The sequence below is a fragment of the Xiphophorus hellerii genome, chromosome 4, assembly GCF_003331165.1.
Source record: "Xiphophorus hellerii strain 12219 chromosome 4, Xiphophorus_hellerii-4.1, whole genome shotgun sequence".
NCBI classification, from domain to species: domain Eukaryota; kingdom Metazoa; phylum Chordata; class Actinopteri; order Cyprinodontiformes; family Poeciliidae; genus Xiphophorus; species Xiphophorus hellerii.
Genome location: NC_045675.1, coordinates 33,274,500 through 33,297,298, shown reverse-complemented (window position 1 = coordinate 33,297,298; position 22,799 = coordinate 33,274,500). Strand labels below are relative to the sequence as shown.

Here is a 22,799-nt window from a genome sequence, read left to right as displayed (position 1 = left end):
GACTTGGGCAGGGTCCTTCAGCGTCACATGTTGACAATTTGGGAAGGTCACATGTTTTAAGTGGATTTTTGACGCGAAGGGTTCTCGTAACCGCTGCCGAACCTTCAAAACCCAACGATTTGGTTAGGTTTAGGGCAAAATTACGGTAAGGCATAGGGTAAAACACCTCGCGTCACATATTGATGGGAAAGGGGTACCCTGCGCGTCAACATGTGACCGAGGACGGACCGTCCCATGCGTCAATATATGACGAGTTGGGAGTGAGAATGGGTTGAAGACAGCTCGTCCTCAGAGCTGCAGTTTCCAGGCTTCATCCTCACAGAGCAGCCCCACCCTGTAAACCCCCATTCCGCTCCTTCAGACTAGCCAGCAGCAATTAGCAGACACCTGTATATGCTACTTCTCAGTTAAATGCTTGTAAAAACGTTGTTAAAGGCTTAATAGAGGAGCCATGTTGACTTCCTGAAGGTGGACTTTCAGAAATAGCAGGAGTTTTAGAGGCCCAATGTCAAGGCATTAAACTACAAAGTCAAATTTCTTTCATATTTTATAATATAGCGTTGTTACAACAACTGAAGGTAACGTTTCCAGGTGCCTGGAAAACACATAACACTGCCCCTTTAAACAATCATTAGCCAGCTTCAGATTACTGATGATTACTCCAGCATCAGGTATGCTGAGATTTAACTTAGGCCAGTTTAGCACATTTATTTTTCACACCCACTGTAGGTTTAAAGTGAGCAGTGTTTGGAGAGGAGGCAGCACCGGGGCTGCTCCCTGGCTGGAGGCGGGTCCAGTCTGCTTACTAAACCGTTTTCCTCAGCGCAGGAAAACTTATCCCGTTGGATGGTTACGGTGAGCGGTTAGTAAAGCCGGACAGTAAAAACCTATCAGTCCCGTTTTGTGAGTTGTTATCATGCGCTACAGCCATGTCCCCCCTCTGCTCCTCTGTCTGCTCTGCATCGGACTGACGGGTAAGTTTTGACCCGTTTTTTTTTTTTATGTGTGAAAAAGTCAATCTGCTGTAAAACAAAGTGATTTTCTCTCGGTTGTCCCGTTTGTCCAAACGCTGATCTGATCTGCAGTCTAACAAAAAGCCACACTTTGCAGAAGTCTTTAGTTTTACTGGAAACATCGAGCTGAAGATTTTTTTTTTTTTTTTTTTTGCGAAGCACCGGTTTTTGTTTGAGAACACACAGAGCTCTCTACCGTCGGCCCGGACCGTTTTGTTGTGTATGGCTGAACAAATCGCTCTTATTCGTGTTCGGACCTTTCGGCCACACACCGGTGTGTGTGTGCGCGCGCGCGCGTGCGTGTGTGTGTGTATTTAGGCTGTACAAATTTCTGAAGATGCCGGCCAGAACGTCATTGGGATCCGAGCTAGCTTTTTCCCCCCTGTCAGGCAGGGACGTTAATAGGCTTGAAGACTCACGGGGCTCTGTCCCCTAGATTATGGTATGAATATGAAGGGGGAAGAACCAACACTTTTTTTTATTTTTGCCATGCAGCACAACATTGTCTTCTATATTAAAAACATAAAAAAAAATGTTGGACAGTTTTTTTTTTTAAATTATTTTCTCGGCTCAATAAATTAAGCACATTTTTAAAATAAAACCGAAAAGTCAGATGTTTGTGTAGAAGGAAGCCATTGTACATAACCTGTCAAAAGTTTGGACATAACTTCATTAAATTGAATGATTTAAATCAGTGGTCAACAACCTTTTTAGTAGCATGGACCGGTCAGCCCTTCGCAATTTGGGGTGGGGGTGGGGGGGGGGGGGTGCACATACGATGCTGTTGTTCGAAGGGAGGGGGGTGGGGGGGAGTGCACGCGCAGTACTCCGATGTTGTTTTGTTACTCATTCTGCTGCAAGTTGGCTCAATTTTGACGCGCAAGACGTAACCAGTAAAATCCGGTTTAGGATTTTCAAAATAAAAGATCCGGAAGTAGTTCATTATTTCTTGCGAGGCCCGGTACCAATTGGTCCCGGTGGTTGGGGACCACTGATTTAAATGACGGTCATGTTGCAGATCATCTTAGATTCATTTGACCTCTTCACATTGCTGGAGACTCTGTCATCCAGTGGGCCAAAAATACTGTGAATATTGCTCTGCTGCTGAGTGTGAAAGATCACTGAATATGAAAAATATTATCAAGATTCTGTAAAAAAATAATTGCCAGAAGAACTCCTGTACATATATTCTCACACAAGATAATAGAGTTTTTCCTGTCATGGAGTAAAATTGACAAAGACAGACTTCAGAAAGGAAACAAAGAATAATGCATAAAATGTAACAAAGAAAACTAGGACTCATATAAAGAACGTTAATTACACAAAAGAAATTTACCACTTTAAAAGGAATTTGACTTTACATGCAATTAACATATTAACTTTGACAGCACCACATTCTGTTTTTTAAGAAAGGGTTTATGTATATAATTTTTTTTTTCATTATTGAATTTATCACATATCACTGTTTGCTGCAAATGGCTGGAAGGTCATTTAGAACCTGATCAAAGGAGGACAGTTGAAAAACCAAAGCATGAGGCAGGTGAGGGCGTGGAGGGTTAAAGTGAAGAGAAAAGGAGAAGACTTCCACGTATTTAAATGCTAAATATGAATTTAATGACTACTTGTTACAGAATGCCTATCTGAGATAATCCTCAGCTGGGCATCCTGAGGCAAAGCTACCAGCTGGCCTACACGTAGCTGCAGTGTTTAACTGGACGTTATTTCTGCCCACAGCTCAAACTGATGTGGAAACAGCTGAGGTGATTCCAAGGCTGCTGTCCAGCCAGGAGACGCATCTGTCTGAGGATCCGGCCTACAGGCTGCAGCACCATCATCAGTGGCCCTTGGATTTCTCGAGTAAAGAACATTCTGAGGCAGAGAACATTATTGTGTCGCTGTCGGCTTTTGGAAGGAGTCTGTATCTTAATTTAAGACGAGAGCGCAAAATTCTTTCAAGAGATTTTGTAATAGAGGAGAGGCTCAGGAACCAAAGTGTAGTAGTCAGACATCTGTCCATGAAGCAGCTTTGTTTTTACTCTGGCTTTATCATCAACCATACAGACTCTCTGGCATCACTAAGCACCTGTGGCGGTTTGGTAAATCTATCTTTTGTTTTCAGATAGCTGATAAGGTGTCATGATGTTCAAATTAATCAATGAATTCCATCTGAAATCAGACAATGTGGTTACAGGCTAACCTTTAATGAGTATATGTTTCTCTCTATATGCATGTAGTTGAACATCCAATTTTTAATACCTCTGTCAGGTTTGGGTTTAAAGTAATCTATTATTTGACCAACATGTTTCCTCTGGATGAAATATTAACGTTTGGAGCATCCCAGCTAAGTTTTACTATCTTTTAAGATTGTCTGTCTCATTTCATAAAAAAGTCTAACTATGAATCTAAAACTCTGGGTTTAGAGAATTGTGGGATTAACTTGTCATAAATCTAACCTAAAGTGAGCAGGGCCACACAGAGAACTCCTCAATGTCTTCATTTAACAACGATGGAGTCAAAACAGAAAAGCTGCTGGTTCGGTCATATCTAGATTGATTATTTTAATGTAATTGTGGATTTCCAGCCTTCACTGGAAATCAGGTGTTTGTTGGATTGGATGTCACAGCAGACGTGTGGGTTTGTGTGTAATCTCTCACTCAAACGAACCAGAGACTGGATAAGCAAATTATTGAAAAACTCAGTGTTCATCAGCTGATTAAAAGTTTAAGAATATATTCTTAAAAAGGTCAAATCAATCCAGAAATCTGTCTCAGGTCATTTTGTGTTAGTCATTCACATTGTCATGACGACCTCCTGATGGCAGATGTAGAAAGACTTTCTATCTATGAGCATAGCAGAATTATTGAAATGTACGAGCGAGGCTTTCTGCAACAATTTATTCCTGATGAGATGGGAAAACAGTCATTTTTGCAATATAACATTTATGGACATAATTTCTAGTTGCAGTCAATGTGTTGTGGAGAAGCGTTCTGGTTGAATCAGGATCATGTCTGCTTTTTGCGAGCTACAAATTTTGTACTGGAGGAAGAAGGACGGGAAATTTGTCAGATGAAAGAAAGTTTTAATTTTCAAAATCACTTTCAATGACATGGAGGTCCCACTAAAGATGTTTTAGCTCTGGTTTGTATTTTTTTTCCCATTGGTAATAATCTTAAACTTTTAATCAGCTGATGAGAAGCCCGTTACAGTGTAAATGCTAAACACCCAGCCTGTTTCTTGCTCCTGTTTCTTTTTTTTCTTCATTTTGCATCTTAAAGCTCAACTTACAACTTTGTTGAGATCTAAATGCACAAACTATGAATACGTGTCATTTTTTCCCTACCCGTTTAGCAAACTGTACAGTTAACCCTTGCTGGGTTGCTGAGAGGCCAGGTGGGGTACACCGTTAACAAGTGTTCACTCCATCAGGGCATCACAGGACCAGACCAGCGTATTCTGACACCCAGTGGGCATTTAGACTAACATGCATGTGTTGTGATGGTGGGAGGAAGCTGGAGTACCCAGAGGAGAACCTCACTGGGATCTGAATCCAGGACCTCCTTGCTGTGAGGCAAATGTGCTAACAACTACTCCACTTTCTTTGAAAAAAAAAAAAATATTTTCAAATATTGCTACATTAAAGGACAGAAACAAGAAGGTGCACCGACAGCTCCAGGGCATTTTTCCTCAGAAGCATCTCCTCATTGCAGACCTTTCACTTGATGCATGTTTCTGCACAGACTGGGCTAATTCAGATTGGGGAGGACAGCCTGTTCATCCAGCCTGTGGGTGAATATGATCCATCGCAGTCTTTCTCCGGAATTAAGCACCAGCTGGTCCGACACCGGTGCTCACCGAAGAGCTCCCCTGGTCAGTGTGCCGGCCAGCCCATCCACTGTGGGACTGCAGAAGGTAAGAGACACCCAGACGCTGCAGGAGCCGACTGGGGCTGACGTTCAGCCCAGGAGCTGGGTTCACACAAGCATTTCATCTGACTCCATAGCCACCAACAACCAGTCAAAAATGTATCAAATAAGCAGTTTATAAAAATCAAATCAAATATTGGGAATACATCATCCTATTACATCAGGAAGGGACATTAATAATTTTTTAGATCAGCTGCATCCCTGGAGAGCCAGAATCCTGCAACTTTTAGGCATGACCATTGTCCTACACACTGGAAATAAATGGAAAAACTGCCTCACTAGCATGCAGTCAGGCTCTATTGAGATCTCTGCTAATGAGTTCATACTGGAGCCAGGTTTGTTGAAGCAGAGAAACGTTTAAAGGTCACCAAACCTCAGGACTGGAGTTTGAGCCTATCTGCTTTAGATTGTTTTCAGATGTCACAAAGCAAAGGTTTGGACCACACACCTCTGACTTTAAGAGGTTAATGAAATCCTGAAAGGCGCCATGCTAACCCAGTCCCACACACTGCACATTCACCTGGCACTGTTTTACTGGGTCCTGCTCTACTCTCCTGCTTGTCCTCCTTCTCTCATCGCTCCATTTTCATTTCTTTCTCCTCCTGTCTCTCTCTTACAGCTCCATGATGCCGGCTGGTATGTCCTTGTCTGTTACTTAACAGCAATAGCGATAATCTTTATCGCATTTTTGCAACAACAAAAAACAAATGTTGTCGTGTTAGAATACAAATAGAAATCAACTTAAAAGTCTATAACACTCAGGAAGTGAATTATTTTCATCTGTATTTTTCTTGAGCCGTTACAGAGCTGTATATTAATGGAAAAACAGCAGGACAATGAGACACAGTCTGTATTTTCTTTTTAACTTTGAATGTTTAAAGAAAACATGTTTTCTTTAAAAATGTCTGCCTTCTGTCTTTATAATGATTACTAACAAGAAGAATCCCAAATGGAGAGCTTTTTGGATTATGGTATGCTTGATCTGATTTTCAACATACAGCATATCACCAAAAGTGCTTGCTTACTCATTCAAATCATTATTTTTTTATACATCCACAGATGTATAAAATACAGTCCCAAGGCATGCCAACTGCCTCCTCCAAACTTTCCATCTCATTGAATGGTGCGTTGACATGAGTCTACCTTGGCAACAGGTCCAGTTGTGAAATTTCATAACAACTAAAAGTTTCTCAGTCAACTGTTGGTCGTATTAACTCAGCCAGTTAATATGAGTCCACATAAAATCACTCATGGCTTAAGTAGATGTGAGGTTAGAGGTTAATGACATTTTACAGAATTAGTGGCTGCAGACCTTCAAAATGCACTGCAAAAAGACAAAATCTTACCAAGTATTTTTATTCTAATTTCTAGTGCAAATATCTCAGTAAACTTCAAATAAGACAAACTAAATTAAAAATAACTTTTCAGGAAGATGCAGAGGCTTGTTTTTTATCCATTCAATTTTTTTTAAGGAACAACATGAAGAATGTGCATCTCATCTGTTCACAAAAGGTGCTATAGTCTTATACAATCATTTATTCAATTTGTTATATTGATCTATACAGCTACATTAGCATTCCATTTTTTTCCTTCTTTCCTCCTCCTTCACCCCAATTCCTCTCAGAAGACTGGGGAGGAAAAGAATGAACAAACCAATATCACATCGGAATAACTTTTCCAAACCGTAAAACAAATGGTCTAAACTGAACAGAGGAGCTAAGGAACAGTGGGTGTCACCTCACTTTCATTAGGTTCAGATCTGGTGTTGCAGAGACTTGTTTTAAGTAAATAATTGATGGAAAAGTACTAATTAAATTGACAAATAAATTAACTTTTAACATGGGAAAAATGTCTTGTTATAAGTGAAATAATCTGCCAATGGAACAAGTACATTTTCATTAATATTAAGAAATTGTTTACTTAAAACAAGCCTCTGTCTTGCTAAAAAGTTACTTGTACATTTAGTTTGTCTTATTTGAAGTTTACTAAGAAATTTGTGGTAGAAATTAGACCAAAAATACTTGGTAAGATTTTGTGTTTTTACAGTCTGTGGCCTACAGAACAGTGTAGGCCACAGAAGTTGGAACCAGCTTATGAAGCTGGTTTCCATGGTTTCCATCTGCATCCAAGCCTTGTATCACCAAGTTCAATAGAAAGCATCGGCGTGGTGTAAAGCATGTCACCACTGAGACTAAAAGCTGCTGGGACATTTGATCTGGATTAAGGAGTCAAGCTTCTCCATCAAGTTTTCCAATGGACAGGTCTGGATTTTCCAAGGCAGCTGCCTGAATGCATTTTGCTAAATGTGACGTTTGGCCCAGAGGGAATCATGGTGTCAGGCTGACTTCATAATTTGGGCTCGGCTCCTTACTTCCAGTGAAAGGAACTCTAGATTCTTCAGCATACCAAAACATTTTCAACAATTTTATGCTCCCTACATAGTGATGAATGCTTGTAGAACAATGCCTGATGTTCTACGTGACTGTAAACCATTCCATAAATAAGGTCCATACACATGAGGATGGCCAAGAATCAGGACAGGGTTGTCTGCATCTGAAGAAATCTCAACATGATTGCAACCTAAAAGTTTGTCATTGATTGAAAACATATCCCAGACTCTGTGCTTCGGATGTTTTGGTGAGCAGTTTTTGTCTCAGATATTGTGTCTAATCTTTGTTTTTCTCCCTGCTTGTTGCAGGGCAGAAAAAGAAGAAGAAACCGAAACTGGGTGAAGAAGGTCGCACCAAGAGGAACACCATGAACTTACACAAAACATACACTTTGGAGACCGTGGTAGTGGCAGACCTCAACATGGTGCAGTACCACGGTGCTGAAGTGGCACAAAGATTCCTGCTTACTATCATGAATATGGTGAGAATTCCAGGAAGGACTTTGAGTCAAATCAGAATATTTAAAGGAAAGTTATGACATTTCAGTCAAAAGGTTGATCCAATACATATTTAACATCAGGTTAGACAGAAAGCACAATGATTTTTACTATAAACTGAGAAAAGTGGTTTATCCTCCTACCAGAAAATCAGCTTTCCTGATGATGGAAATGACATCAAATAATGTTCAAACATGTTCAGCCTTACAGCACAGCTGCTAAAGAAGTAAACCATTCACCTTTCTCCCTCACTGTGATCAGGTTGACAACATGTTCCAGCACAAGAGTCTGGGAGTTACAGTCAACATAAGAGTCAATAAACTGGTTTTGCTTCACATCAGACCGGTAAGTTTCGCTTCCATCTCCTTTTACAATTTTAACGTCCGTAGTACTTTGGTGTGTGATCATGGTTGTGGACATTTGTAGAATAACACTACAAGGGGGTAAGTGGTAATAATAATTTTAGCTTCTAATTTTATTGCTTCCAGTTTTCTGTTTTTCTTTGAAGCTGCATACTATGACTATGTCAGGAATAAATAAGATTGCATCACTGTACCTGTCATGTCATCAGGAAAAGCTAAAGATAAGCCACCATGGACAGAGGTCTTTGGAGAGCTTCTGTCAATGGCAGCATCAGGAGTTCTCAGTCCCTCGGTACCTCGGTACCAACCACATTACAGGTGGACAGTACGACACGGCTGTTCTGGTCACCAGGTATGCAGTCTGCACCTACTCCAAAAGATAGATCTTACTTCACTAAATTTAATCCAAATCCTGACACTATTGCATATTAGAAGTCTCCTTTTTGTTGTATTAAGTCTTGATGCAGCAGCCAGAAACAGAGACAGACACCAACTGTTGGCAATGTTTTCATTTGTTCAACACACCTGGTAGATTCTCATAAACTGAAGATCAAACCTCCAGATGGTTTGAACATTCCAGCTGTTGTTTTTCAGTCAGTGCTAAAAGGGTTGAGGATGAACTCTTTAGTTCTTATGCAATGGATGGCTTTGATTGTAATAATAATAAAAAAATCTTCATGTGGGAGAGAAGAGTGGTAGCTCCTTTTCAGCCAGCTGACTGCCAGTGCTCAGCAACATGGTGGAGGGGCAGCACACTGGAAACTTGTTTAAATGATCAAGCTCTAGGAATCATGGGAAACGTTTGTGGTTTTGAAACCGCAGCTTTTCAAAAACTTGCTGATGTTGTTGATTCTGGTAATGGCCGATGGCTGCAACTAGTGTTGATACAGGAAGTATGAAAAATAGTGATGGGACTTTAACAAGTGAATTTCAATTTGATAATCAACAGTAGCACTAAATTAATCATAGTACAATTTACAAATGTTCTCAAAACATGATTTTATTTTATTTTTTGCAACCGTCTGTTGAGCCAGCAACATGTGAGACACTGATTGAAAGATGTTAGATAAACTGATGGAAGAAACTGGTTCTCTGTGCTGATGACTTATAATGTAGGGCAAAAAGGTTATTTAGAAGAAAAGCAGGATGTCATTTTATCAATTTATTTTAAATATGATTTCTGTTTAATTAAAATTGCACAACAGCTCAGCTAAAAATATTCAGGCATTTTTAAAGGGCATTTTGATTATCTTGTTCCTGAACCATTCTGCCTCTAGCAGAAGTTGAGTACTGACATTTATCAACACTATTAGTATAAAGCAATTTATAACTTTACAACTTTTCACAAATCCTTGTTTACTTTGTCTGAAATCCTGCCTCGTTGTTTTTAATAACTCAGTGTTGTAATTTCTTTGTTTGGTCTCTCAGGACTGATTTCTGTGTTCATAAAGATGAACCCTGTGATACAGTCGGTGAGTATGTTTTACCTCCTCTTCTCTCAAGGTCAGTTCTCATATGGGATTCTTAAAATAAAGAAAATTCCAACGCCATTTCCAGTAAATAAAATGCACTGAAGCAAATTTATGTCTCTTTTCTTGTTCAGTAAGAACAATTTACAAGAGAAATATTAATCACATAGTCACTAAGTATATTCAGTGTCTAAACTAAAATTGAACACAAAGATTAAATAAAATGAAACACACACAATAAACTCATTCTGTGTGTGGTTATTATTATTGTGTGGCTGAAGCTCCTCTGCTGGCTCTGCTGCTGCAGAGACTCACCATGAAGCCTCCACCCAGAGGAGGCAGCAGCAGCAGCCGGCATCCCCACTCCAAATTCAAATATTCATATTTTTTTTGTGTAAATTTTTCCGAAAACTTTAAAAGATACTTTCTTCTGTTTTTGTTATTTATATTTCTTGAATTTGTCGATATTGTACGAATCAGTGTTAAATACTTATAGACCCATATACGTATGTCAGAAAAATACACAGACTCTCATAGGGTGTCCTAACTATTTCACAAAGTAAGGACAGCTTTCCAGAATGTGGTGTAATCATTTGCATTCTGTCTATGGTTGATCATTTTGCGATCAGCTCAATAAAAATGTTTATAATAAATGATCCGACGTTATGACCCTGCAACGTGTTGACTAAGATGCTTTCACACTTGATAATTCCTTTGTGTTTCAGGTATGGCTTACCTGGGTGGTGCTTGTAGTGCAAAGAGGAAGTGTGTATTAGCAGAGGACAATGGACTAAATCTGGCCTTCACCATTGCTCATGAGCTCGGTCACAAGTAGGTGGTGCTCAGATTCATGCCATGCTTTCCCAATGAAAAGTCTCTTTGTTATTTGTTTGTAGCATTGCTGACAAAATGTGATACTGCTGTGGCGTAATAAAAGATGAACCTCAGGAGAAACATATGAGCTCAGTATGTTGGAAGTAAAGAATAAAATACCTTTTCAATGTCTCTTTCTGAACACGGCATGTTTTACAGAGTTTGTGATTATATCCCAAAGTTGAAATCAATGTGTGATAGTACTGTATATAATCTGTGTGAAGTGTGTTTCTGCATGGAGACATCAGAAGGAAAGGCCGTTTAGGGAAACAGCTTTCAGTTTAACATGGAGTTTCACACATTTTTTTCATGTGTTACAAGACAAATCATGACGTTTGTTAGCTATATTTTACAAACATTTCAATATTTTTCAAGGTCACCCAGTCAGTAAAAAAGTAGATCTCCTTCCAGGTTATTTTAAAAATAAACTGAAAGTAATGCATGAACGGAGAACCCACAAGATTTTCCACCAGGTCATTATTTATGAAGAAAAACATCAAAATAGAAAAACTGAGCCTGGTCTCACTGCCTCTGTGGGGTTTAGGAGAAAGTCAAAGTTATTTTGTTATGTGGTTCAAATGTATGTTTTACATACAGACACAAAAGCTGGTTTCATTGCAAAGCCCACATCTGTTAAAGTGATGCCGACACATTCTGAAGTGTCACAGTGAATAAATTCAATTAGAGGGAAATTAGAAAGAAGACTGCTGGGCTTTTAAGAAAAAGGCAAACTGGATAAAAACAGAAAAAGAAAAAAATTGTGAAAAAATACAACTGAATAACACTGGGGGTCATATGAATGGTAAAAATTTAGTCTGAAGTAAATAGACAGAAAGGTAAGTCGGGCGTATATTGTATTAAAGATCTATCTCATAGAAAGAGAATTTCAGGTATTTGGGATTGTTCCTCTTTAACCACATGGTGATGCATTGATGATTTCCCTCAGCATGGGGATGAGCCATGATGACGACCATGCTAACTGCACCAGCCACTCCCATATCATGTCTGGTGAATGGGTGAAAGGCAGAAACCCAAACAACCTGTCATGGTCCTCCTGCAGCCGCAGCGACCTGCAGAACTTCCTCAGGTCAGAAAGTGTCTCTCACTAGTGATTGTTTGCTTCAGGACCTTACAGACTAGTGCACCACTCACAACCACCACTCAAAATAAAACAAGGATAGATTTGCAAACATATTTTGGACTCCGTTCCTCATATGAGTATTGTTTTCACTGAAACAGATCTGGAGCCAGCATGTGCTTACACTACACAGACCCTAGGAGCCGCTACAGGATGCGCCTGTCTTCCAAGCTTCCAGGGATGCACTACAGTCCGGACGAGCAATGCCAGATCCTGTTCGGAAACAATTCCACTTCCTGCCCTGACATGGAGGTACAACATGCAACTGATTCTTCCATCATTTGTAACTGTATGTCAGTTGACATTTAGCAATAAACATATGTGTGTGAGGGTGGGATCTGTGTGGTGGTCTCTTAGTAACACTAATGCCTTGCAGCAAGAGCCAGCCACTCCCCCGCCCCAGTTTTGTGTGACCCAGATGGGGTCATTTAGGTTCAAATGGACTTTTTGAGCTTTATATATCACATTATTCCCTTATCAAACACATTCATGCAGTGTTGTTTTGATTCATTCAAGAATGTCAGAGGAATCCTTGAATCTCCCGCGGCAACCATTCAGGGTGCCTTAGCGTTTGCTCTCACAAAGCTCCGCCTACGCTCATAGCGCCGCCTTGGAGCTTCACTCCCCAGCCGAGCTCCTCCAAACTAGTGGCAGCAGCAATTAGCAAACACCTGGTGGAACTGAGAGTCTGCTGAACGGTTGTATATGGCTTAATGAAATGTTGAAGGCAGAGTGTTGGAAAGAGGAGCTTCTTAAAGAGACAGAGGTCCAATTTTAAGGCATCATATTCATTGTCTTTTAAATCATTTTTGATATATGTAGCATTTTCATAACAACTGAAGGTAGTTACTTCATTGTTTTATAAAATGTCACTATGCGCCTGGAAAACATATAATATTGCCCCTTTAAAAATTGACATTGAGAATGAAATAAAAATGAATCAGAAGCAATGTCTGCCAATTTGTGACTCCGCTGGCTCTAACACAACATCCCCGCTGTCTCCTCTGTCTCTGATGGTTTTCCAGCATCTTATGTGTGCTGGCCTGTGGTGTTTAGTAGATGGAGATCCTTCATGTAAGACAAAACTCGATCCCCCTCTGGAAGGAACAGAGTGTGGAACAGACAAGGTAAGATCCTCAGAAATCAACAAAATGTTCCTCTCACCATTTCTTTTTTTTTCAAACACAGAACCTTTTCTCAGAGGATGTGCAATGTTCTGAGAGTTCTGACTTCAGTACAGTACAGTGAAATATGAATGTTTCCTTGATAGTGGTGCAGAGGGGGACAATGTGTCAGTAAGGCTCCCATCCCCCAACATGTGGATGGAGACTGGAGTCCCTGGAGCCAGTGGAGCATGTGCAGTCGGACCTGTGGTACTGGGGTCCAGTTCAGACAGAGGAAGTGTGACAACCCGCCGTATGTTTCTGTGTGCACTTCTATACATTATATTGCAGTCACCAACTGACAAGAGACAAACAAACTAAAACCTGGTGTTATTCCCAGTATTAAAAAACCAAATACAGCAGGAGATTAAAAGGATGGAGACAGCAACTAACTATAACTGATAACTTTGACTTCTTCTGTCTCTAGTCCCGGTCCAGATGGACGGCACTGTCCAGAAGCCAGTGTGGAGCACAAGGCGTGTCAAGGTCAGCCGTGCCCCAAAGGGGCCCCGAGTTTCAGAGACCTGCAGTGTCTTTCCTATGACCAACATGCCAGTAAAAGAAAGGGCAGACTGCTGACTGCATTCATTAATGATGGTGAGAAACAAACACACAAACAAACAAACAAACACGTCTCACCTCATCAGGTAATCTGCTACATCATGGATACTGTGCACTGTGGGAAGAAAGGGTTTATCGTTTAAGGCGTTTTCTTTCAGAGGTTTTAAGAATGTATTTAAATCTTTTTTTATAAAGTCCTGATCTACTGAAGTTTAAGCTTAGACCAAAAAAAAAAACAAGAATATGTAGCATAACAGAGACTTTTCAGTTTTCATCTACTGTAGTTATCTTTTTATAGCTGTTCACAGTAATGTAGTTTAACATTATTATTTGTATGTTCATCTTTCATTTCTCCTGCTAAAATCGAGCTGTGTGTGTCTGTGTGTGTGGATGAGCAGATAAGCCATGTATGTTGTTCTGCAGCCCAGTGGGTCATGATGTCCCGGCCCTGATGGCTGACAAAGTTATTGATGGCACTTCCTGTGGACCTTATGAGTCAGATCTCTGCATTAAAGGGAGCTGTAAGGTACGCATCAACATGACGGCTCTAGTTTGTGCTGCTGATGAGGACATGGGTAAGGTATCCAATGTATTCTCTTATCCCATGATGAATAATGTGCTAGAGTTTCAAACGGTTGGAGTAATTATCCAGTGTCATTGTATGTGCATGTTCAACCCACACTACTTGAAGCCACAAGTTAAACTTTCTGTGATTATAAGTGAGATCACAAACAGATTTTTAGCTAAATTACAAACCAGTAATTTAGCTAAATACAACAGTTAGGCACTAGAACCTTTCTACTGGAGATTTCACTATCTTCCCTGAAGCTGCACTCAGTCAGTCATAGCCACCTGTACCAGGAATAAACTGACTTTTAGTGGCAGTGTTCAGTGGAACGTTTAGGTCTTGAACTAACAGATGTGACTAAAACTAAACCCAGTCGGGTCAGAGCCCAAAACATGTTGGGGGAGAGGAGGGCTTGGAAAAACAGAGATAATGCTAACTTATATAATTATGTCTTAAATTAACCCTAAAATATGACAACTGTTAATACTTTGTGAGGACTGTGTGAATACGGTTTAGCCGCAAATACGTTGTCTCTGGTTATTCACACATGAACTAGTGGAGCCTCTAACTTCTCCTTTTTGACTGTTGGGTTTTACCCCCTATGAACAGAAAATTGGCTGTGACGGCATCATCGGCTCCTCAGCAAAGGAAGATGCATGTGGTGTTTGCAATGGACATGGGGACTCCTGTAAAATTGTGAAAGGAGACTTCAACTATACCAAGGGAATGGGTAAGTGTGTCAGTTTTAGTATCAGATTTCTATCATGCGTTTAGAGCAGGGTCAACTTCACACATTATTTTCCATCTTTGACCTTTTTTTTAATTTAAAAAGCCAGCTCTCATTTTGACAAATTGCATTTCACACACCTGACATCTATTTTGATATGGCTGAAAAACCATCTCATACTATCACAAAAACCTTTTAGCTAAAACATGATTTTTTTTTAATTGGTGTGTTTCCATGAAGCAAATTTATTTTTTGTAATTTCAATTTGCACAGTTTTATGGTTAATGGAAATGCAGCTTCAGACTTTGCAGCAGTCCCTTATACTGAGCAGCAGGTGGCAAAAGTGTAAAGAGATGACCATTTTCTTCCTTTCACAAAACTACTTTAACAAATCAATATCTGTGTTTAAACTATACAATAGTTCACTTCAGTTAATTTATTTTTCTCCTTTTGCTTGTGTGTTTCTGTCAGGCTACGTTGAGGCTGTGGTGATTCCCGCAGGAGCGTGGAGGATCAAAGTCATGGAGGACAAACCTTTACAGAGCTTTCTGGGTAATCATTGTCTTGGTTCACTCACCACAAATACATCTTGTAAATCTGTACTTAAACAGATAGGTAAAACATCTTTTCCCTTGTCTTATGGATGGAACGAATGACAAATACAGTTTTCTTTCTGTGTAAATGTGAAATATATGTTTTTCAGAAAACTCAATCTGTAATTTTCCTATAGCTCTTAAGGACTCCAGCAAGAGATCCATCAACAGCGACTGGAAGATTGAACTTCCGGGAGACTTTGAGCTGGCTGGGACCATGGTGCGATATGTTAGAAGAGGACTGTGGGAGAAAATTTCTGCCAAAGGGCCGACTAAAACTCCCTTACACCTAATGGTAAGGTGGGCTGGTGAGTGGGTGGGTTACATATGCCTAGAGACAAAAATGTACTTGGTGTTTATATTTAGTCAAAGAAGATTTGTGGAAGCAATACTCTCTCAATAAATATGAAACTTAAGTTTAAAGGTGGGTAAGAGTGGGTTCTCCCTCCCTCAGTCAAAAAACATGACTGATAGAGAGAGTCATAGGTGAGCTGAGCATTAGGTATGGGTGTGTACAGTTGTTTTTCCTAGGGATAAGCGGGTATAGATGATCAATGGATGTATCTTACTATTGATCAACAGTTGGCTGAAATAAATTGACAGGAGATAAATCAGTATTATAAAGATAAAAAATCATATCCATGAGTGAAATAGGCTCCAAGGTTAGCAACAAAGGACAGTGTGAGGAGAATAAATGTCACTGGCCCTTTAAGGCTTGCTGAGCTTTCTTCAGTAACTTTTGTTGTGATCGTAGGTCCTGCTCTTTCACGATCAGAGCTATGGGATCCACTATGAGTACACCATACCTGTGAACACGAGCCAGGACCGGAGCAGTGAGAAACAGACAGAACCAGAGTACCTCTATGTCTGGGCTCACAGTACCTGGCAGAATTGTTCAGTTCAGTGTGGAGGAGGTAAGAGTTCAACACTATTCACACCGCCATGCCAACATATTCATTCCCCTTCAAGTTCTTTCACAGTTGCAATACGAACGTTTTTTTGGTGTTTTTTTCTTTTTATTTATTTTTTTTTGCTTGTGCAATTTAGTATTCCTTATTTGAATCTTTGTAGATCAGGTCCTCAGCAAAGTTTCTGGGCTGAAATAGATCAGTTAAATAATTGATTGAAAATTGCTTCCCTCTGAAAGGTTGGTCTGTGTGATTATTATTGTTTTTTGCTGCATTATGTATATAACCTTTACAGAAATGGGGTTTTTTTTTTACATATATGTTAAAACTAAGCATGTTGTGACTGTATAATATGAGACAGATAATCAGTGAAAAGCTCGAGCTCCTCCTCCTCCCTGAGCTACTATTGCTGTCTGAAGAAATGCCGACCAAAAACAACCAATCAGAGCCAGGAGGCGGGGTTTAGAGCTGTCAGGCAATGCTGCTCACTGTGCCAATGGAGGAGAAACAACTTACTGTTCCAGGAAAGTTTATTCACTGTCTTAGGTGGCTATGCTAACTAGCCTTAGCATTTGATGTCAGGTTATGTTGTGGCGAACCAGCTGTAGAAGAAAACAAGGGGCAGATGGTGAACATGAGAGTGATTGACAGCGCTAAGACCCGCATCCTGGCTCTGACTGGTTGTATTGGGAACACTGGGAGAAGACAGAGGAGCTCATTTTTTCCCCCATAAATTATCTGTCTGTCACAACATAATGATAATTCAATCTGGAGAGACTCAGACGGAGATAAGAAGACAATTAGAAGAGTTTATTGACAAACAGGATTTAAAGTCTTTGGCGCTCGGGCCCCGGCTGGGGATAAAGGTTATCGCAGCGTTAGCGATAGGCTTCAGATGAGCATCCCCGATGCTGTTAGGAACGTCATCCCCCAGGGCCCGGCGCTGGTGGTGGAGGTTGAAGAAGGGTGCGGGCCTCAGGACCGGACGAATGGAGGAGAAGGGGTGGTGGTGGGTTGAGCTCGGCTGGAGAGCGAAGGACACGATGGATGAAGGTCCTTATCAGCTGGGACTTGGTCGATGATTGGACGTAACGTGGCTTGGTCCGGCGTTGATAGGTCGACGATTGTGGGCAGGTCGCTTCAATTAACGGGTCCCGGTGGGGATAAAAGAGTCTTCCAGTTTGAATTTGCGCCTAGGCTTCATTTGTAACAAATATGTAAAAAAACATTTTTTTAATAAAAGTTTCACACTGCAGCTTTCCTACAGTCATGTTTGCAGTGACTGCATCCAAAGCAGAGTTCAAACAAGGAGCTGAAACCAAACTGCTTGTTCATATCTGTTCTCTCAGTTTTCCTCACTCTGTCTTGCTCTCTCACTTTTCTTTTTTCTCACATATACTCCCTTCGTCGTCATACAGTGAAGATCCTGAAATCACATATTCTTTTGTCTAGCTTGAAGTGAGGCTTGGACACATCTGTAGTTTTGTTAATGTCTCTTTGCTTAAGTGGAGAGTTTGTCTGGGTCTGGTTATCATCTTCAGACCTGATATCAGGAATCAGATGCTGTGCTGAGTGGGGATATCATTGTTATCCATAGCCATTTGTTTTTGTTTTTTTTGTTTTTTTAATAAGTCAAATATTCTAAAGTTGTTTTTCAGTATTCCATTTCGTTTGTCATAATTTGTTAGTGATTCAATCCTATACTCAGTATTATCGTTTTGGGCCAGACACACCTTCCCTGGTACTTTGTAGACTACAGAACCAGTGGAGGACTGACCCATGGTTGTGTTTCATGCAGGTGAGAGGAGCACAGCGGTCTCCTGTATGAGGACAGTCAATAACAGCATGGAGGTTGTCAGTAATAACTACTGTCAGCCTGAGACCCGGCCCCAGGCCAAGGTGCAGCGCTGCAACAGTCTGCCCTGCCAGTACAGGTCAGCCTCCCACACACAAACACACACACATGCACATCAAGACATTCTAGATCAGTGGTGCCCAAAGTGGGTCCTGGAGGGCCGGCATCCTGCATGTTTTAGTTCTCTCCCTGGTTTAGCCACCTGATCAAATGATGGCTCGTTAGAAGCCCTAAGAAGAACACTGACATGCTGAAAAGGTTGTTTCTACCACCAGAGAGAGAACTGAAACATGCAGGATGCCGGCCCTCCAGGATTAACTTTGTGCAAACCCTGGACTAAGTTTTAAACATCTGTAGCCAAACATTTACAGTAGAGATATTTACATTCTGAAGTGATTCTGTTTTCTACATTTACTTATCTTTTCAACTGTATGGAAAATCAATATTTGTCATTTGATGCAATTATTAATAATTATAATTAATAATTTATTATTAATGAAATTATTAGAAGTCAGTGGTTGACTCAAACAGCTGGGTTTCCATAGAAACAATAAACAATAAACTGCGCTTGATGATAAATAGGATTAACTGAATGTATGTCTGAATAAATTACATTTTTTTAAGTGCCTTGAGTTGAGACTGTGTTTGTGGTGAAGTGATGCTATAGAAATAAATTGAGTTGAATTCAGTTTTTCTGCTCCTCTAATCTGGAGCAAACTTCTAGAAAACACTGAGTTTCTTTAAACCAAAGATGAAAACCAGTTTGCTTAGAGTTGCCTTGTTTAGTCAACAACAGGAACATCATTCAGTTTTAAACTGAGCCTGTTAGTCACTGGTGTTTTCCTGCATTTACAAGATTAGTGAGATTGCATAGAAAACCTGAGATAGAATTTGATGTGAAGTTACATCACATGTGTTATAGACTGAGTTACTCAAAATGTGAAGAATAAAAGCTGAGATATTCTCCACAGGTGGGTGGCAGGTGAGTGGGGGCCCTGCTCCGTCTCCTGTGGTAATGGTCTCCAGCAGAGACAGGTGTCTTGTGTTTACCCCTCACTAAACGGCTCACTCATCCACACCAAGGACCGGGACTGCCACGGGGGCAAACCTGTGGGGCAACAGGACTGTGAGGGCAACTTCTGCCTTCCAGAATGGGAGGCCTCAGACTGGTCACAGGTAGTCCAACACTCTACTGTGGGAAATGAGGAACTCTTTGGTGCTACTTAGTGCAGAATTTAGACTAGATTGTTACAGTAGGTTTAATGTGCTAAGTTCATTATTTGTTAAAAATGCTAAATAATCTATGTTTAAACAGTTCATAGCCGTCCAGGGTGGATTTGGAAGGCCTGAGCAGACTAACTGTGAACCTATTAGAGGAAGGTCACTTTGTCTCTGAGTAGAAATGCCTCCTGAAGGCTGAATGCTGGTCCAGTGTCACAGAGTTTAGTATATTGTTGTTGGAACTTCATGAATATAAAAATGGTGTATGTTCTTTATGCTTTGATAATATTTTCCTTGCCGTTTTCCAGTGTTCATCAGCCTGCGGTCGGGGTTTTCGCACGCGGACAGTGCGGTGTAGAAGCCCAGACGGAGGATGTGAGCCTGATTCCAAGCCCAGTCAACAAGAACCCTGTGAGGAAGACGTAGAATGCTTTGAATGGAGGTTTGGAGACTGGTCCAAGGTATGAATGTTAGTAAACATATTTAGTGTATGGTTAACGTTGAGATAATGATAAGCAACTGGATCTGTAAACACTGGTATTAATCACTTCTCATGAGCAACATTTGGCCTTTTTATCAACAAAGATCTGTGGTATCCTTGTTGAACCCTGGCAACTTAAAACCAATCTTTATTCCTTGCTTTGCCTTAGATTTTCTTAAGCAGATTTTCCAAGTTAAATGTCTGAACTTGCATCACTATTACTCTGAACCACTTTGTTTTTATGGCTGTTAGATATTTATTTCTCTATGGTGCAGTAAACATTTAAACGTGCCGTGGTCATCCAGCTGCTCACAGGTGTGGAGTTCACCTGTTCAGTTCTAGTCGTGATGGGAAAGTCCAGCCATTGTAGCGTTCAGGAAGGAGTAGACGTCTGGGTCCTAGTGATGAACCTGCTTTGGTGTGGGATTCATAACTGACCCCAGAACAGAAGCTTGTGAAGATGCTGCTGAAGCCGGTGAGACAGAGACGTTATCCACAGAGAAACATGTTATGCAGCAACACGGCTGAAAGGCCAGAGAGCAGGAGGCCATTACTGCAAATGAAACACATGAAAGACAGAATGCAGTTTGCAAATGTCCACAGAGACCTTCATATTTGGAGACATGTTTTGTTTGATAGAACTAAAGTGGAACTGAGGAAATCCGGGAGCACAAGTAAGCCTGAGAACATCTGAACTGAAATGCATGGGGGTGGCTGCATCGTGTTATGGGGCTGTTGCATTTCATAAAACAGATGCATCATGAGAAAAGAACGTTGTGTAGAAATGTTGAAGCAACATCTAATTTTAATTTGTTCTATGTAAGCTTCTCATTTCAACAACAGAGAACCATAAAATGAACGTAACATAATGGATGACTCTCTGGCTATTTCAGTGCTCATCCACGTGTGGAAAGGGTGTACAGTCACGAGTGGTCCAGTGCATGCATAAAGACACCGGTCGTCATGGCGACAACTGCCCACTAACTCTGAGACCACCAATTTACCGATCCTGTTACCGTGAATCCTGCTTTAACAGAGGTGATGTAAACTCTGCTGTTATGGACCGAAGAGATGCTGCAAATTAAACATCAATGTCTTTCAATTCCTTCAGTTAGTTCAGTTTGGAGTACAGATTTGTTGCGGTAGCATCAAGTTTGTTAATTTTGTTGTATTTTTACAGCAAAACCAGCCGATGCCTGAAGGGTTAACCCTCGTGCTAACTGGATAGCTCCTCTGCTCTGAAGCCCCCCGCTGACGGGGGGACGAGGGAGAATACATCACCTCCACAGCAGCTGGTTCAATGGATATCTTCAAGTCAAATTGGGTTCTTACAGTTGTGGAGCGAAGAGGATCTGTGCCAGACGTAAATCCTTCCCACTGCATCAGGAGAGACGCTTTTCTTTAAGATGAATTGCACATTATATTTGATCATATCTTTGATTCTTTTTTTTAAAATTTTGGATTATAGATTACTGTTTGAGTTTCCAATATTAAACTACAATATAAAGCACAGATTCTACATTGTTATGGACAAAGAAATCTTGGAATTTAAGAAATTTGGAAAACTTTAGAAACTGTAACTTTAGGTGCTTTTGCTCCAAGCTGCATTTATGTTTAATTTAAACGGCAACAGAAATACTTGATCCACCTGACCAAGAGGTCCTGGTTGATGTTATGTACTGTGTTTAATACATGGGTTTGTGTGGTAGTTTTGGGTTTAAATACTGGTGCTATAAAAATACATGAGACTAAAACCCAAACTTTGTCGTAAAGATAAATTGTTCTGTGACAGTGAAGACGTTTCTTTGCTAATGCTGCTGTAACCCTGTACTATACCTGCATTACACACACTTGAAGTGATTTTATCTTAAAATGTACAAATTACTTAATGCATATCATTTCAGCTTAAGTAATGTTTAGCATAATCAAATACATTTTACTTTGTTTTTAAATTGCTTGTTCTGTCCAGCAGAACAACAGACCGTCTCATGCTCTGATTGGAGCATGAAAACATGTTTTCATCATGATTGTGAATCTCAGTAAAGCTGCATGTCAACGTGTATGAAAAAATGAAAAATATTTTGAAAACCAATTTCAGGTTTTTTTTTATAATAGTTTCAGCTAACTATTTGCTGCCTGTAATCTTGTCTTTCTTCTTTGTCTAAAAATATTTTTTTTTTCATGTATTGGTCTAAATTTGTGTAACCAAAACCTAATTCTATTTTTCAGTTCTATAATAGAAAACTTTTGCAATTCTGTTACATTTTCTTTTTTTACATGAATAGTGAGAATATTTATGACAGCTCCATGAAATGAACATCAACTACATCTGATATTTCTTAATGTAAACTCCATCTCAGGCTGCACAGTGGTGCAGTTGGTAGCACTGTTGCCTTGCAGCAAGAAGGTCCTGGGTTCAAATCCCAGCTGGGGTGTTTCTGCATGTTCTTCCTGTGTGTGTGGGATCTCTTTGGGTACAAACCAACAAAAACATGACAGCTTGATCTCTCTAAATTCTCCTTTAGAGAGATGTGTGGTTGTATGTCCTGTGTTGTTCTGTGACATAGAACCATAAGAGAAAAAGTCAGTTGATCACATATTTTTTAAGTCAGACATTTTACTCATCCTCCAAAGAGTCTGACCTCAAAGCGTGAGAGGAAGGTATATGTAAGCTAGAAAATATGTTCGCCTTTCAAAGTAAAATGTCTATAATCAAGGTTTCTTTTACTCAGAAAATATTTGACATGAACTTCAGTCCTAAATATTCTTCTGGCCCACATGCCAATCATTACTCTGTACATCACTGTGAAGCCCGCACCACTGTAAAAATATAAATAAAATAGTGAAGGCAGCATTATGCTTTAGAGATGCTGTTGCTCAGAATGGACAGGAAACCGAACCTTCAAGCCAAAGTGTTCATTCTCTCTTTCTCACCTTCCAGCATCATTCTATTGTATTATTTACTTAAACTGAACAACATAAAATCCCAATAAAATACACTGACCTTTGTGGGCTTATGGTGTTAAAGTGTGTATATGTTCAAACAATGTGAATAGT

At 40.2% G+C, this 22,799-nt stretch overlaps 1 protein-coding gene across 1 annotated transcript; it reads left to right on the top strand.

Moving 5' to 3' along the window:
- Nucleotides 1–780: 780 nt before the first annotated feature.
- adamts17 (ADAM metallopeptidase with thrombospondin type 1 motif, 17) lies at nucleotides 781–22,753 on the top strand. Its single transcript, XM_032561347.1, has 23 exons — nucleotides 781–974; nucleotides 2,748–3,109; nucleotides 4,751–4,922; nucleotides 7,635–7,807; nucleotides 8,085–8,168; nucleotides 8,395–8,537; nucleotides 9,614–9,657; nucleotides 10,380–10,485; nucleotides 11,474–11,614; nucleotides 11,767–11,917; nucleotides 12,691–12,792; nucleotides 12,936–13,081; nucleotides 13,256–13,425; nucleotides 13,788–13,915; nucleotides 14,567–14,687; nucleotides 15,156–15,236; nucleotides 15,415–15,572; nucleotides 16,032–16,191; nucleotides 17,984–18,119; nucleotides 19,012–19,216; nucleotides 19,570–19,722; nucleotides 20,636–20,780; nucleotides 20,923–22,753. The coding sequence occupies exons 1-23, from the start codon at nucleotides 917–919 to the stop codon at nucleotides 20,940–20,942; spliced, it is 3,159 nt and encodes a 1,052-aa protein (XP_032417238.1). The 5' UTR covers nucleotides 781–916; the 3' UTR covers nucleotides 20,943–22,753.
- The last annotated feature ends 46 nt before the right edge of the window (nucleotides 22,754–22,799 follow it).